At 39.5% G+C, this 13,783-nt stretch overlaps 1 protein-coding gene across 1 annotated transcript in view; it reads left to right on the forward strand.

Annotated features, from left to right (window-relative positions):
- Positions 1–13,783, forward strand: part of LOC118807006 (A disintegrin and metalloproteinase with thrombospondin motifs 2-like) — a 273,404-nt gene that overhangs the window by 200,726 nt on the left and 58,895 nt on the right. The window contains exon 4 of the mRNA XM_036568771.1: positions 4,796–4,995. Within this exon, the coding sequence (XP_036424664.1) occupies positions 4,796–4,995 (200 nt within the window). The remainder of the gene's footprint in view (positions 1–4,795; positions 4,996–13,783) is intronic.

Here is a 13,783-nt window from a genome sequence, read left to right on the forward strand (position 1 = left end):
TCTCTTTCTCTCTCTCTCTCTCTCTCTCTCTCTCTCCTTTTTCTTCTTGCCCTCACCTTCTCTTCTATAGGCTCTCAGACATTCTTGACATTTACAAAGGTTGAAAGACAAAGTAGCTTTGTGTCCTGATAAGGGCGAGGCCTCGTCTGAATGTGAAAAGCCCTCTCAGGAGAGTCCAGTGCTTTGGCCAGCAGGAGAGCAAAGGGGCATCCAGTGTAGAGGTGGGCGTGGTTATTCAATTAGAAAAAAAAATGGCTAAAATGATCACATTAGCATTTGCATCATGTGGTCACTTTATTGGAAACCCTTACCTTGCAACTTCAGTAATGCTGTGTGTGTATTATGACAGTAGATGGATGACCGACAAAAATGGGTATTCAATGACTGGGCCCCTAAAATTTTAACTAGGCCCCTCATTTAGACACTGACACAACTGTACACCCTCAACTCTCAGGAAGATCCAACAAAATGCCTCAGCAGTGAGCTTCCATCAACACTGCACAGACCGAATTGACATCTATTTATCTCCCTCATTTATATTGCAGCTCATCCATGCATTCAAACAGATCCTTCACAGCCAGCAACATGATATATTCATTATTTATCATTTTCAAATCAGAAATATTTAGTCTGATGTAAACATTTAGGTTCATATTAAATGCTAGTGGGTGGAGTGCACCAACACCAACCATGCCATTACCATGTCAGTGTCACTGCTGTGCTGAGAATGGTCCACGTCCAAATAATGTGTGGTCAGCACTGGTCCTGTGATCAGAAACTGACCAATGATGAATGGGGTAGGGGGTGGCTGACAAATTGTACGGCAGTGGAGGGGCTACTGGGAGGTGAGCCTCATAAAGTGGAGAGTAAGAGGAAATGCAAAGCAGATGTTTTTTTCAATAAAGTGGACGCTGAGTTATTTTTCATGCCTGAGTAGACTGATAAATGAATGTGATCAGTTATTAATCTCAGTGTTACTGAGCTCTGCTAAAGCCTGAGTAGACTGATAAATCAATGATGTAACTTCATAAATGATAAGCTTAGTATTTGTGTTGTTCTGGACTCGTTTCATGGAAAGTTACGTCATGAACCTCTTAAAATCCGAGGTTTATTACATACCAAGCTTTATTATTCAGTAACTACAGGGACTTTCAGTGCAAACTGGTAGAGCTATTCTTAGTTTATAGAAGTGTGTAATAAAACTTTGAGCCTGCCGCAGGAGTCACATAAGGGGTTTACTGAAAATCACATGATCACCCACTTTATTGTCTAATTTGCAAGATTTTCTTATATGGCATGTGGTGTTTGCTTAGTTCATGAGACAGCAGTGGGATTATAGAAGCAGCAATGAACCAAAGCAGGCCATGAAAGCCAAACTAATGTTGAGAATTTTAAATGAGTGAATTCTTCATGAAACATATTAACTGAAGGATTAATCGAAAAAAAACTGCCAAACAGTAAAAACAAGGAACTGTGTGAATTAAAAATTGCAACTGCAGAGTTTTTCTCATGTGTCAATATGTGTTCTGAATGTGTTACTTTTCATGTATTTTAATGGAATATGCTCTGCTCAACCCTAATTAGCACCTCTATTAAAGAAAAAAAAATATGTTCTCTATTATACTTGAGCACTTATTCTTTTCAAAAACTCACTATACTCAGAACGTTTGCATGGCATTTTAGCCTGCAGCTCTTCATATGATTTTGGAGGGAGCTACTGCCGCTAAGCAAGCCAGCTTACTAGGAGCTGTCACATTCCCATTAAAGGCCCAGAAGAAAATATGGCTCACCAGACACATATTTGTGTCTCAGATGTTTTTCCCCAGAACAAAAGTCATAAAGAAATGGAAACAAAAGCAACGGAAACCTGTTTACCGCAGAGCTTCTTGCATAACCTTTAAGGAAAAATAGCCGAATTTATCATTTAAAACAGATGGTGGGGATATTACATCATACCCGTAAAAAAAGAGAGAGAGTGTCAAAGCAAAGCAGTAATTGTTTTGAGGGAGAATGCAGTTTTTTTGTGTTAATTTGGTTAACAAGGGTTGGGGGGAAAATGTGCTGATGTGCAAACTGCAGACAGGAACACCTGGAAGCGGAGTGAAGTCACAGCCGCTCAAAAAAAAGAAAGAGTAATGTTTTCCCCGGGTTCGTCGTTCTCCTGCTCTCGGCTCGCTCTGCCATACTTTAATAACGCGCGGCAGACATCGAGTGTTAAGATGATGAATTTCAGTCTGACTTCCAGGATTATCTCCCAATAAGGAAGTGGCTGCCGAGCCAATATTAGCCTGCGCCGGAGCATTGTTTTACCCATGAGCAGGTTGCCAAGGAAACGTTACATAATCGGAGCAGAGACGATGCCCCCAGCTGACTGGGTGATGGAGATGGGAATGGAGATGCTGCATGTTTCATCTCATGTTCTCTCCTCGATGTTCTAACCAGCTAGAGTGGAGAACGCTTATGCCCTTTGACACCTGATACAGGGGCCTGTGTTCCAGTGCCTCTTTTGATCTAAATAGGTGGCAGGTAGTCTAGTGGGAAGAGAAGGGAACCAAGGGGGGGGTTGCTGGTCGGTTTCTCACACTCTAAGAACTGCAGGCTTGTTTTTTTCTAACTCAAACGCTTCTTTGAGCCTGTTTGGTCATTGTGTTTTTCCACCAATGTTGTGTCATTTTGGGTAGTTTTAGCTGCTGGGTTAGTGACTGGACCACAGTAATAACCCAGTCAATGGGTATTAGCTAATGGTGACCATTAAGCCAAACCCTGTCAGAAAAGCAAAACCATCTGGTTTAATCCTCACGGTCATTTTTCTGCAGGGATTCTTTAAAATATGTTGGAACAGAACCTTGTATGTCCAATTTTGTTGCAGTTTTTGATATATTTGAAAATGCCTCTTGGCCTTTTCACTATGTGTTTATTGTATGAATAAATGGACCAAAAGAAACGGCCCAAAATGACTTGGAAAAAACACTGGTTCCACTGACTTACATTGAAAGTAAAAAAGAAAGTAAAAGTAAAACGTTTTTTCCTTCTCCTGTAAAGTTTTTCCATGTACTCTTAAAACTACATGAGAATTGGGGATTTGGAGACCTCTCTGGTGGAAATGTGTAATTGCATTTTGTAAAATTTGTTGTGCTTTGGACCCCTTATGCTACGCTAATACTATGTGTTTTCATTTTAACAAAAACAAATCTTTAATAGTGCAGGTTTAAGTAAAACAAGTAAAGATATGTTTTTATTTTCAGTAAAATCTCTAATATTTAACATATTTTTCTGTTTGCTGTGTGGCATTTTGTACAAGATTAGTGTTAGCTCACTGAAGTTAGCTAATGTAGCTAAGATAGGTTTGTTTCCACTCTCTCTTACTGTTGGCTAATGTTAGCCAAACCGAGTTACATAGCCATTCACATGTAATGTCCGATATGCTGGGCTGCAGACTGAAGGGCTGCTAGGAGCGGGATCCAAGATACACTGTTATGTTCAAAAGTATCCAAGCACCTGTTCATCCAACATATCTTCTAGAATCAGAGGAGGTAATAGTCAGTGTGAGTTAAATAGTAAGTTAAAATAGCTGAATCCAGCAACTAGAAGCTGGACGTTTGCAGTGTATGTCCAGCCTGTACTGCCCCAGGCAGCGCTGCTATACTGCTCCCAATCTGGATGTTGTTAGCCAGCAAAATGATGAAAATTAGGTACAATATTTATTTAGACATGTAAAGTTATAGTATAGACCTAGCTCTAAACATAAGCTAAAGATAGCATTATTACACTAGGCTATTATATTAGCCAACAAGCTAATATAAGCAAACATTAGCGTGACGTTAGCTACTCTGCTGTAAACTCTGTTGGTAGCAAGCTTTAGGGGTCTTCTCCTCTGTCTAAGATGTTGAAGGTGGTTGGCCAGCTGGACGTGCAGCTGCACTAGGTGAAAACATACCTTATGCTCATTAAGCTAGTAGCCCAGTTTGGTGAAGCTGGTCATGTTAAACCATCAAACTCACACTAGACTCTGTTAATTCAGCAGGTCTGCTAGCTTAACAGCTTTAGCCAGAGACTGAAATTAGTTTTCTTTGCCTTTCACTTTTTATAGCAATGTCTGACTTAATGTGTGGCAGCATGTGCTACAGTTTTTTCAGCAAGGTTAGCATTTTTCTATTTCATGAAATGAATGAATTTCAAGTGAATGACAGCCAGCTAGCTAGCGAAGGTAGCTAACAGAGGATGTGCCTTTGCACACATGCTGTTATTGTTGAAGAATGAATAAATCACAACACAGAAATGAGAAAAAATTAAAAATCCAATGTAATGTATTGTAGATGAAATATATTTATGCTGTTTATCATTTGTAGTGATAATCTATGTCAGCTGTGTCAGCAAGTGTTAGCTGTAAGTGTAGCTTTTTTTTGTTTTGTTTTGTTTGGAAATCCGCAGAATTTTTACAGATACAACTAAATATATGAAATACTCTTAATATTATTACTACTAATACTATTAATATTAAGCGAGGGAACTATCTGTATTAACAATACATACTCTTATTTAACAGGATTTTCAATTAAAGGAGTGAAGAAATTGACTAATTGGGCTTGATTTTTACATTGTGGAAGTATAGTTTGCTGTCATGCTTAGCCTCCTTATCTGCAGGAAGAATGGCCATGTTTCAGTTGAAATTGCTAATTTTTGGTGGAGTTGGACTTGAATTAAAGCAAAGAATCCAGTTCTAGGTTTCATGTTTTGTCATTTAAGTGTGTTGGTTTTACAGATGGTGTCATTCTGATGTATGTGTGTGTTGTAGGTGCTGATCTGGGAGGTCTGATGGACTTGGAGACTCTGTATGAGGGAGTGGAGCGGAGCCTGAACCAGAGCCGCCGAGCCCGCAGGCAGTCTCCCGAACGAGCCTACAACATCGAGGTGCTACTTGGGGTGGACGATTCAGTGGTGCAGTTCCACGGGCAGCAGCGCGTGGGGAAGTACCTCCTCACTCTCATGAACATTGTGAGTCTTTGATTCCTGATCGTTCGTTATGTTCTGCTGTTAATAGGGATGTTCTATTAGGGCTTCACCTGGAAATGTGACCAATCCGATCCGATACCAGGTATTTCATCGGACAAATATCAGCAAAAATTGCTGGTTCGGATTTCGCTGTGGGATGGTAAAGTGTTTGAATAGTTTGAGCAGAACAGCGTACATTTAGATCTTTGGTCATCTGTATGCAGTCTTGTGAAGGACCAACACTGATCTCTCAGTAAATAAAGCCTGATGTTGTAGTGCAGGTAGTGCTGTGATGTCCCATTATAAAGAAATGCAATTTAATTTCCACTGGCTCTTTAATTCGCTAGTTAAAATATATATTTTTTTAATTTCTCATGTGTCGTTCTTGTGGTGTTTCAGAGCTTTGTCCAGGCGGATGATGTAAGCATCCAGCTCAGGTAAATCTGGTCGCAGTAGGTCAGGGGCTTTGCATCGTGTGGTCTGAGGTGACAGTAAGCCGGGGGAAAATATGGCTTTGAGTGAAAAGCTTGCTCATCTGCTCCTCCCAATCCATCCTTTAATCTCCTGAAATTAAACGTGCATGTGGAGGCAGAGTGAGGGAGGGAGAGAGACATGATTAGAGACAGAGAGAGAGAGAGGCTCAGAACACTCTGATTAGGTTTTCTGTAAAGTAATATGAGGTAAGGCCCGCTAACATCGGCCAACATTAAGCAACTGTTGACTTATTGATATCTGTGAAATTCCCTCCAATAAAGCATCAATAATCAGAGACTTTTCTTATATTGTAACCAAGGCTCCAGACTAAGGTCGTCCCATCGTCCTGTGGATGATAAAAATGGTGCATGGAATGATGTTTAAACCTTTTTGGGACACTTTGGGGACAGTTAGCTTAGCAAAAAATCAGCCCCGGCTGACCCTAAATATAGCATTGTTTAGTTCTTTTAAATTGGCATTTTAATTGTCTTTAGAGCAGCATTTTGGCGTCAGATTTCCACCAGAAGCATGATGCTAATTTCCTATGTAATATTACCATCAGGCTGTCCATTCACATTTTTTAGTATGCTCTACTTAAACATGGATAATTAAAGCCTGAAATGGACATTTATGTAATTTTTTTCTTACTTTGACGGAGTTTTACAGCCCCTCCAGAATCTTTTAGAATATGTACAGAATATAATGTCAATTAAATGCTTGTTGTGATCAACAATGTCTCATAGCCCTTAACATTAACCCTTTCAGACACAAATTATGTTACAGGCCACAATGATGGTCTTGCTGTATTTTTATTCTAAAGCCAACCATAAATTATAATGAATCAAATGTTAATAATTGTTTACAATTACTATTTACTAGCTATTTATGATGCCCATTACAATGCATGCTGGTTCTATGCAAACAGCAACATTTGAGGACAAAACTTAATTTGGTAATTAACAAAAAGTATTGCAAGAAAACCAATGCATTTCAATAATGCACTTAAGGAATAAGGAATATAGTAGGAATAAAGTATTGTGGGAAAAAGTTACATATATAGTTACATGTCCTCTTATAGCTGCTGTATACACATTCATGTATTTATGGACCACAGATGTGCTTGTATGCATCATATGTTTATGTGTGAATGTGTGCTAAGCATGTATTCTGTGTAATGCTATTTGATTGCTATATATCATTGCTATCTTTGATTTTTTGGGAATCTGTAACATGGTAGTACGAAAATGCTAAAGAAAAATATTAGATGAGCAAAACGAGCGACTGAGTGAACAGAAGTGTCGACTTTACCAGCAGAACTGACTGCTCGAAATTCCCTTTTTAAACCCTCCAAATAGTAAAAGAAGCTGCCAATTAGCCAAAGCATCACAATACTTTAAAATACTTAATCTGTCATTGACTTGCTATGTTCAAACTGGGATTCATGTAGCAACATACATTATACATGACCCCTGATATAAATCCATTACTGTGCTAGCTTGCTAGTTAGCAAGCTAAAGGCTACACAGCTAGCAACAACAAAAGGAAAGGCAACACCAAAGCGTATAACTAGATAAAGCAAAGGTTCACATGTTGTATGTTCTATTAAAATCGTTTCGCATGGCTAATTTGCTCACTGAGGCCAACCTAGCCGAGGCCCCTGGGCCCTTTCAGTACTTCATGTCAGTATTGGTTACAGCGTTCTCATATCAGTCGAGCCTTAGTATGAGGTGACGGTGGCATTAGCGTGGCATAAAAGCCCTCAGTGAGACACAGCAGTTTGTGTTCAGATGTGACATATTTTTTTCCTGTTCTTCAGGTGTTTCCAGAGCCGCTCTGCAGCGGCTTTCTCATCCAGGGCGATGGGGTGGGGGGCGGATTTCAAATGGCGTATTCAGAATAAATTACTGAAAAAACATAAACAGAAATATATAAATAATGTCATCTTCTCTCTCCCACGCACCGAGTTTCTCACCACTTTCTTCTTGAAAGTTTACTCTGCTCATTTTTGGAGCAAGAGTCTCCCTCGCGCCGAGCTTAGAACGAGTGAAAAGAGCGAGACAAAAAGCAGTGTGATAAGAAGTAAGAGCGGGGTTTTGCTCTTTTCCCCCGTTTTTACGGCTCTTCCTCTCGGCTTCTCCTTTCAGAACACTTGCACTGAGATGTGAGCACTGCATGTGTGTGTGTTTGTGTGTGTGTGTGTGCGTGTGTGTGTGTGAGGGTAGTAGTTTTGCTGAATGATTGATGCGTGTGTGTTGTGTGCCCCGCTCCAAGGGCTGTATATGTGTGTGGGGGTTGTCTGAGTGTGTGTGATTGTATTTGTGCATATGCCTGCTTTGTGTATGTGTGTGTTTGTGTGTATGTGTGTCTATATTTGTGCGTGTATGAGTCGACAGTTATGTGGTGCAAGTCCAGTCGAGGCCAGCTAATCGCTGATGACAACACAAATAGAAGAGAAGAGAATGCTTTGCAAAAAAAGCGACTTTAAAAACTCATGACTAAGCCAAACTCCACAGGTCAGTAGAGCGTGATGTGTCCTTTCCAACAAGCCCTGCGTCGCAATGTTAGCCTTCAGGGACCCAGAGATACGGACCCTAAGTCCAACTGAGGCGCACCCTAGGCAGCCTTGCCGAGATGCTCTCTGAGGTCCAGAAAGCCAGAAAAATGTAGAGCATCATAATAAGAGTAACTGACTTCAAACAGGATTTTAACGCAATATGCACCTCCTCCAATGACACAGAACTTTTTTATTGTAGTCTTTGGAAAAACAGAAATAATGCTGAATATCCGATATTTGGAACACTGTAGATTGGCGGGGAAATGTTACCGCCAGGTCAGTACAGCATGACGTGCCCTTTGCAATGAGACCTGGATCGCATTGTTAGTCTTCAGAAAACCAGAGATATGGATCCCAAAATCCCCAGGATGCTCACCGGTTGTTGTCACTGAGGCGTTCCTGTTGCCAGTGTCATAATCACATGATCAGAGACATCAAGCTTAAAGCACCATCGCAGAGCAGTAAAGTCAAGTCGACTAGCCTGTGCAACCCATAGTGTGTATGTGTGTGTGTTCATATACGTATGTTTGTGTGTGTGTGTGTGTGTGTGTGTGTGTGTGTCTGTATATGTGTCTTTGTATCTGGGTATGTGTGTGTGTGCATGTGTGCATGTGTGTCTTTGTACCAGTGTATGTGTGTGTGTGTGTGTGTGTGCGCATGTGTGCATGTGTGTCTTTGTGCCTGGGTTTGTGTGTGTGTGTGTGTGTGTATGTGTCTTTGTATCTGGGTATGTGTGTAATTGTACCAGTGTATGTGTGTGTGTGTGTATGTGTGTGTGTGCATGTGTGTCTTTGTGCCTGGGTTTGTGTGTGTGTGTGTGTATGTGTCTTTGTATCTGGGTATGTGTGTAATTGTACCAGTGTATGTGTGTGTGTGTGTGTGTGTGTGTGTGCATGTGTGTCTTTGTGCCTGGGTTTGTGTGTGTGTGTGTGTATGTGTCTTTGTATCTGGGTATGTGTGTAATTGTACCAGTGTGTGCGTGTGTGTGTGCGTGTGTGTGTGCGTGTGTGTGCGTGTGTGTGTGTGTGTGTGTGTGTGTGTGTGCATGTGTGTCTGTGCCTGGGTTTGTGTGTGTGTATGTGTCTTTGTATCTGGGTATGTGTGTAATTGTACCAGTGTATGTGTGTGTGTGTGTGTGTGCATGTGTGTGTGTATGTGTGTTCATTTGTGTGTGTTTGTGTATGTGTGTATTTGTATATATGTGTATGTATGCATGTGTTTGTGTGTATGTGTGTTTGTGTGAGATACTGCTAAAGTTCAATATTGTGTTATTATCCAAATTCATTGCAGTCACATACAGTAAACATGATATGAAGTAATCTAAAGAATGTCATGAAAGTCCAAATATTTTTTGACTGTTCTAGTAGAGAGAGAGAGAGAGAGAGAGAGAGAGAGTAAGAAAAGAGGGAAAGAGAGAGGGAGTGGAGGTCATTGTGAGTTCGTCCTGGATTATATGTGGGCGGCACTTTTTAGAGAACCACAAAGTCCAGAACTAATGCAGACATTCTGTGTGTGTGTGTGTGTGTGTGTGTGTGTGTGTGTACTTGTGTGTGTTTCACTATAAAATATTTTTACAAACGTAAATGTGGTGTAGATTAAAAGTTCAAAATCAACATGTGTGACAAAATTTCTATTTATTGCATTAGCTATAAAACTGATTCCTACATCAGTGGACTTTATTATACACTGCATACAACATAATAACTATGAAAGAGGGATAATTACTAATGACTTACACCACACTTTTGTTATTGCTGGCAACAGAGACCACTGGTGTAAGTTAAAGGGGGCCTTAAAGTTATTCAGAGTGATCTGATGTGAAGTGGTTAATTGTAGAGAAAGTTACAGACTGATTTCTTTACAGTGGTGGTGATGGGAACCAGCGGTCTCCATGTCTACAACACAAATATAGCCATTTTATTTACTATCCAAACAGCCAGTGAATCTACACGTGTCTTCTGAGTTTCTATATGTAATGCTGACAACAGTAAAAGTGATGAATCTGAAAATCTACTTCTTTGACTTCTTCGCGGTAGGCCTGACACAGTCATTACATAATCACCTGATCACAATTATTTGAGAAAATTGCGGTTATTTGGGATAATAATTATTTATAATATTTATATAATATTTATATATTTTTTGTAGTTATTTAATCTGACCACAGTTATTTCTTACAGTCATTAGATTCACAATCAGATTGTGTTGAAACAAGTATAATGTGAGCTAGAAGCATTTGCATTGGTTGTAACACATTGAAAAGAAATTTAAAGGAGGAAAGTTTCTTAATTTCGTAGCTAGTATAGCTAACACCATTTTGGCATGTAAACTTGCAGAACACTTGTTTTTCCTGCCCATATTTACAGTCTCAAATTTGGTTGCCTCTTGTTGGGCACACTACAGTGCAGTGTATCATCTTTTAATGCTGCAAAGTAAAGAACTATCTAAGCAAGATAGCTTTAAAGCCAATTTAGCTGCTTTAGACTTATTACTTTATTAGCTGCACAAAATGAACAAAACAGACAATTAAATTGTTAATCACAATTATATAACAGTTAATTGGCAGGTAAAATTTCATGATCATGACCTACTTTGGGGGCTGTTTTACCTTACAACACCCTGCATGTACTTCTCTGCCATGAATTTATTTAAAAACATGTTTTAGGTAAAAAGTTTTCATTAAAACTATTATAAAACAATGATTGCATTTACATGCACTTAAAAGTTCAATTAAAATTCAGATTTCTGCAGTTATGTGATTATTCAAATGGTCAGGTATACAGCATACTCTGATTTCTTAGATCAGAGTACAGTCTAGAGATCTGATTAAGAAAAATCTGATAAAGAGAGCTGGATTTTAGCTCAGTAATCAGATTCCCCAGTGCAGGTAAACTCTTACTCTGATTCCTTTCGGATTTCTCAGTTTCCGCATGTTGAAAACAGACTGCAGCACTGGAAATAAGCAATGTTTAGCACAGCACCCGCAAGACAGCAACAGAAGCGACACTTTTGGAGCGACACTGAAACCAAATACTGCTTAACGAAATGAAGGATATAAATATTCTTCATTTTTTAGATGATGCATATTTTTCGGGTAAACGGCATGATGTTTAAACAAACGCTGCGGCATGAAGTTTGAGTTTTAAGTTACGTTTACTTCTGTAAGTTTATTGGATCATTGCAAAGCATAAATCCAGTTACTGCCTGACTCATGTAGACCTGCAGTTTTCTGTTATCTGATTACCCAAGCGCATGTAAATGCATTGATTGGACTACTGACAAAATCTGACTTTCCGCAGTTATCAGATTATTGAGTGCACACTCACTGAGTGTGTTTACATGCACTTAATAGTCCGATACCTACAGAAAATCTGATTTTGTCAGTAATCTGATCAACGTGTTTATATGCACTTGAGTAATCAGATAATGGGGAAGCTAAGGGTCTACATGAGTCAGGCAGTAATAGTCACTCCAAAATTAATTGGGTAACTACAGAAATCCGATTATGATCGGATTATGAAGTTAATGTCTCAGGAAACAGACAGTATTGTAACTATTTCATGTACCTTTTCAAGGCACTGAACTCTTCAGACCTCTGGTTCCTATCACCACTGTTGTGAACGTTTCTGACTCAGTAAGTTTCTCTAGAATAGAGCATTTCACTTCAAACCACTTTGAATGACTTTGTTTACATTTTAATTATTTTATTATATAGGACTTTTGAGAAATTGGTGGAGTTCTCCTTTTAAGTGTTCCAACTGTATGTTTTTGGACACATTGGCAGTAGGTATTGTCTTGTGTGTGAGTGGTGTTTTCTCTCTTTCTTCTCAATTAACTCGGTTTCGATCCCTGCCTGGGTGTATGTGTGTGTGTGTGTGTGTGTGTGTGTGTGTGTGCGTGTGCGTGTGTGTGGGTGTGTGTATGTGTGTGTGTGTGTGTGTGTGTGTGTGTGTGGTGTGTGTGCGTGTGCGGTGTGTGTGTGTGTGTGTGTGTGTGCGTGTGCGTGTGTGTGGGTGTGGTGTGTGTGTGTGTGTGTGAATGGGTTTCATAGTGCCTGAGAACAAAATTGATGACCAATGTTGGTCTTAACTAAGAACCGGCAGTAGAGATTCTTAAAAATGAACTGGGAGATTGATTAGCTGCTTTAATAAGGCCATGGGAGATGATGAAGAGATCAATAAGATGGACAGGCATCTCATCATCGACCCTCCACCAGTCAGCTTTGCTCCACCTCTTTTTCCAGAGCTCCTCTGATTCCCTGGATTTAGTGAAGAAGTGAAGGACAATAGTGCAGCATCTACCTGCATCGCTTTCCTGCTACAGGTTCTTCTGTGCTGTAGAAGAGGTGGTTTTACCAAATTGTATAAACAGCCTTTAAGATTAGTTCTTGATTTTGGTACCAGCAGAGCTACAGAGCGCTGGACATCCTGACAGTGGAAAAAATGTATTTGGCTCGCTGTTGGTGTAAATATGCACTGGTGTATTGTGATGTATCAGTAACAAAGTGATGATTCCACTCATCTATCTTGGAAGATAGATCTAGAGTATATAGTAAATTATGCTAATTTTTGGCCCCATAGAAATTCATGAGCCATTTTCAAACATAGAAATCCAGGAACAGATTGGTGAATTGTTTTTAATATCAATATTTCACAACTGTCTAAATAGCTCCTTCAGTTACATTTGAATTTTAAGTGTTTTCAATAATAAACGCCTTTACACGCTGTAAAAATGCATAACTTAGCAAGAGAAATCAGCAAATCTAGTTAAAAAAAAATCTAGCATTTCTCATTTTGAAGTTGTTGTACAAATATTATAATTTTTTTAGTCTTTTTTGATTTAATTGATGTTGAAGTCTTATTTCTAGACATGTTTACTCTTTTTTTAAATATCTAGTTAATAATCTGTCTTATTTTATTGGCAGAGAGTTTTGATTATTTCAAGTTTTTTTTTTTTCCTGACAACTTCACTAGTTACAATTATTATAGCAAATAATATGCAATATTATTTTACATTAGAATATATATTAATATACTCTACTTGTGAATTGTCACAGGCAACATGATTTCACTCATGTTTACATCCAAAGAGTTTTGCCAATACGATTAAATACATTCCGATTATAGATTAAGACAGAGGTGATTATATGCTCGCTCTACTCAATAATCTGATGGAAAATCTCCATTAACATGTGCACAGGTTCGGCCCTGTCATCAGCGCAGGCGCCTGTTAGCTGGCATAACAGAACTGGCGGTTGGCGCTTTCCTCCGAGCGTGTTCAGCTGTCCAATGGCGTTGCGTGAGCGGCAGTTCGGAAAAATGTGGCGGCTGGCTTCACAGGTCTCAGAGGAAGCCGGTATTAGCCTTCGCCCTCCTAACGTTAATAGTATCGTGTGACTGGGGGAGTCCTAACTAGTGAGTGGAATTGGAGACGACCAAATTGGGGAGAAAATTGGGTAAAAATAAAACATGCACAAGTAATCTAATCCAAAATTCTGTGCAAGCAGAGAACGATTAAGTGTAGACTTTACTATGACAACAAGCATCACGTCAGTCCAGTCAGAGTGAGATGAGCAGCAGTGAGCAGTGCTTGTGTTTTTAATTACTTTAAAATGATGTCAGACTCAGGAAAACGTACTTCACATGTCTTTATTAAAGAAGGGCGAGAGGAAGACGTCGTGTTCTGAGACATATAAGCTGGACGCCCGTCCCACCGCCATCTTTTAAAATTCAAAGCATAAACTTTGAGTGTATATATGGACGT

Source organism: Colossoma macropomum, unplaced genomic scaffold, assembly GCF_904425465.1.
Source record: "Colossoma macropomum unplaced genomic scaffold, Colossoma_macropomum, whole genome shotgun sequence".
Taxonomy (NCBI): Eukaryota; Metazoa; Chordata; class Actinopteri; order Characiformes; family Serrasalmidae; genus Colossoma; species Colossoma macropomum.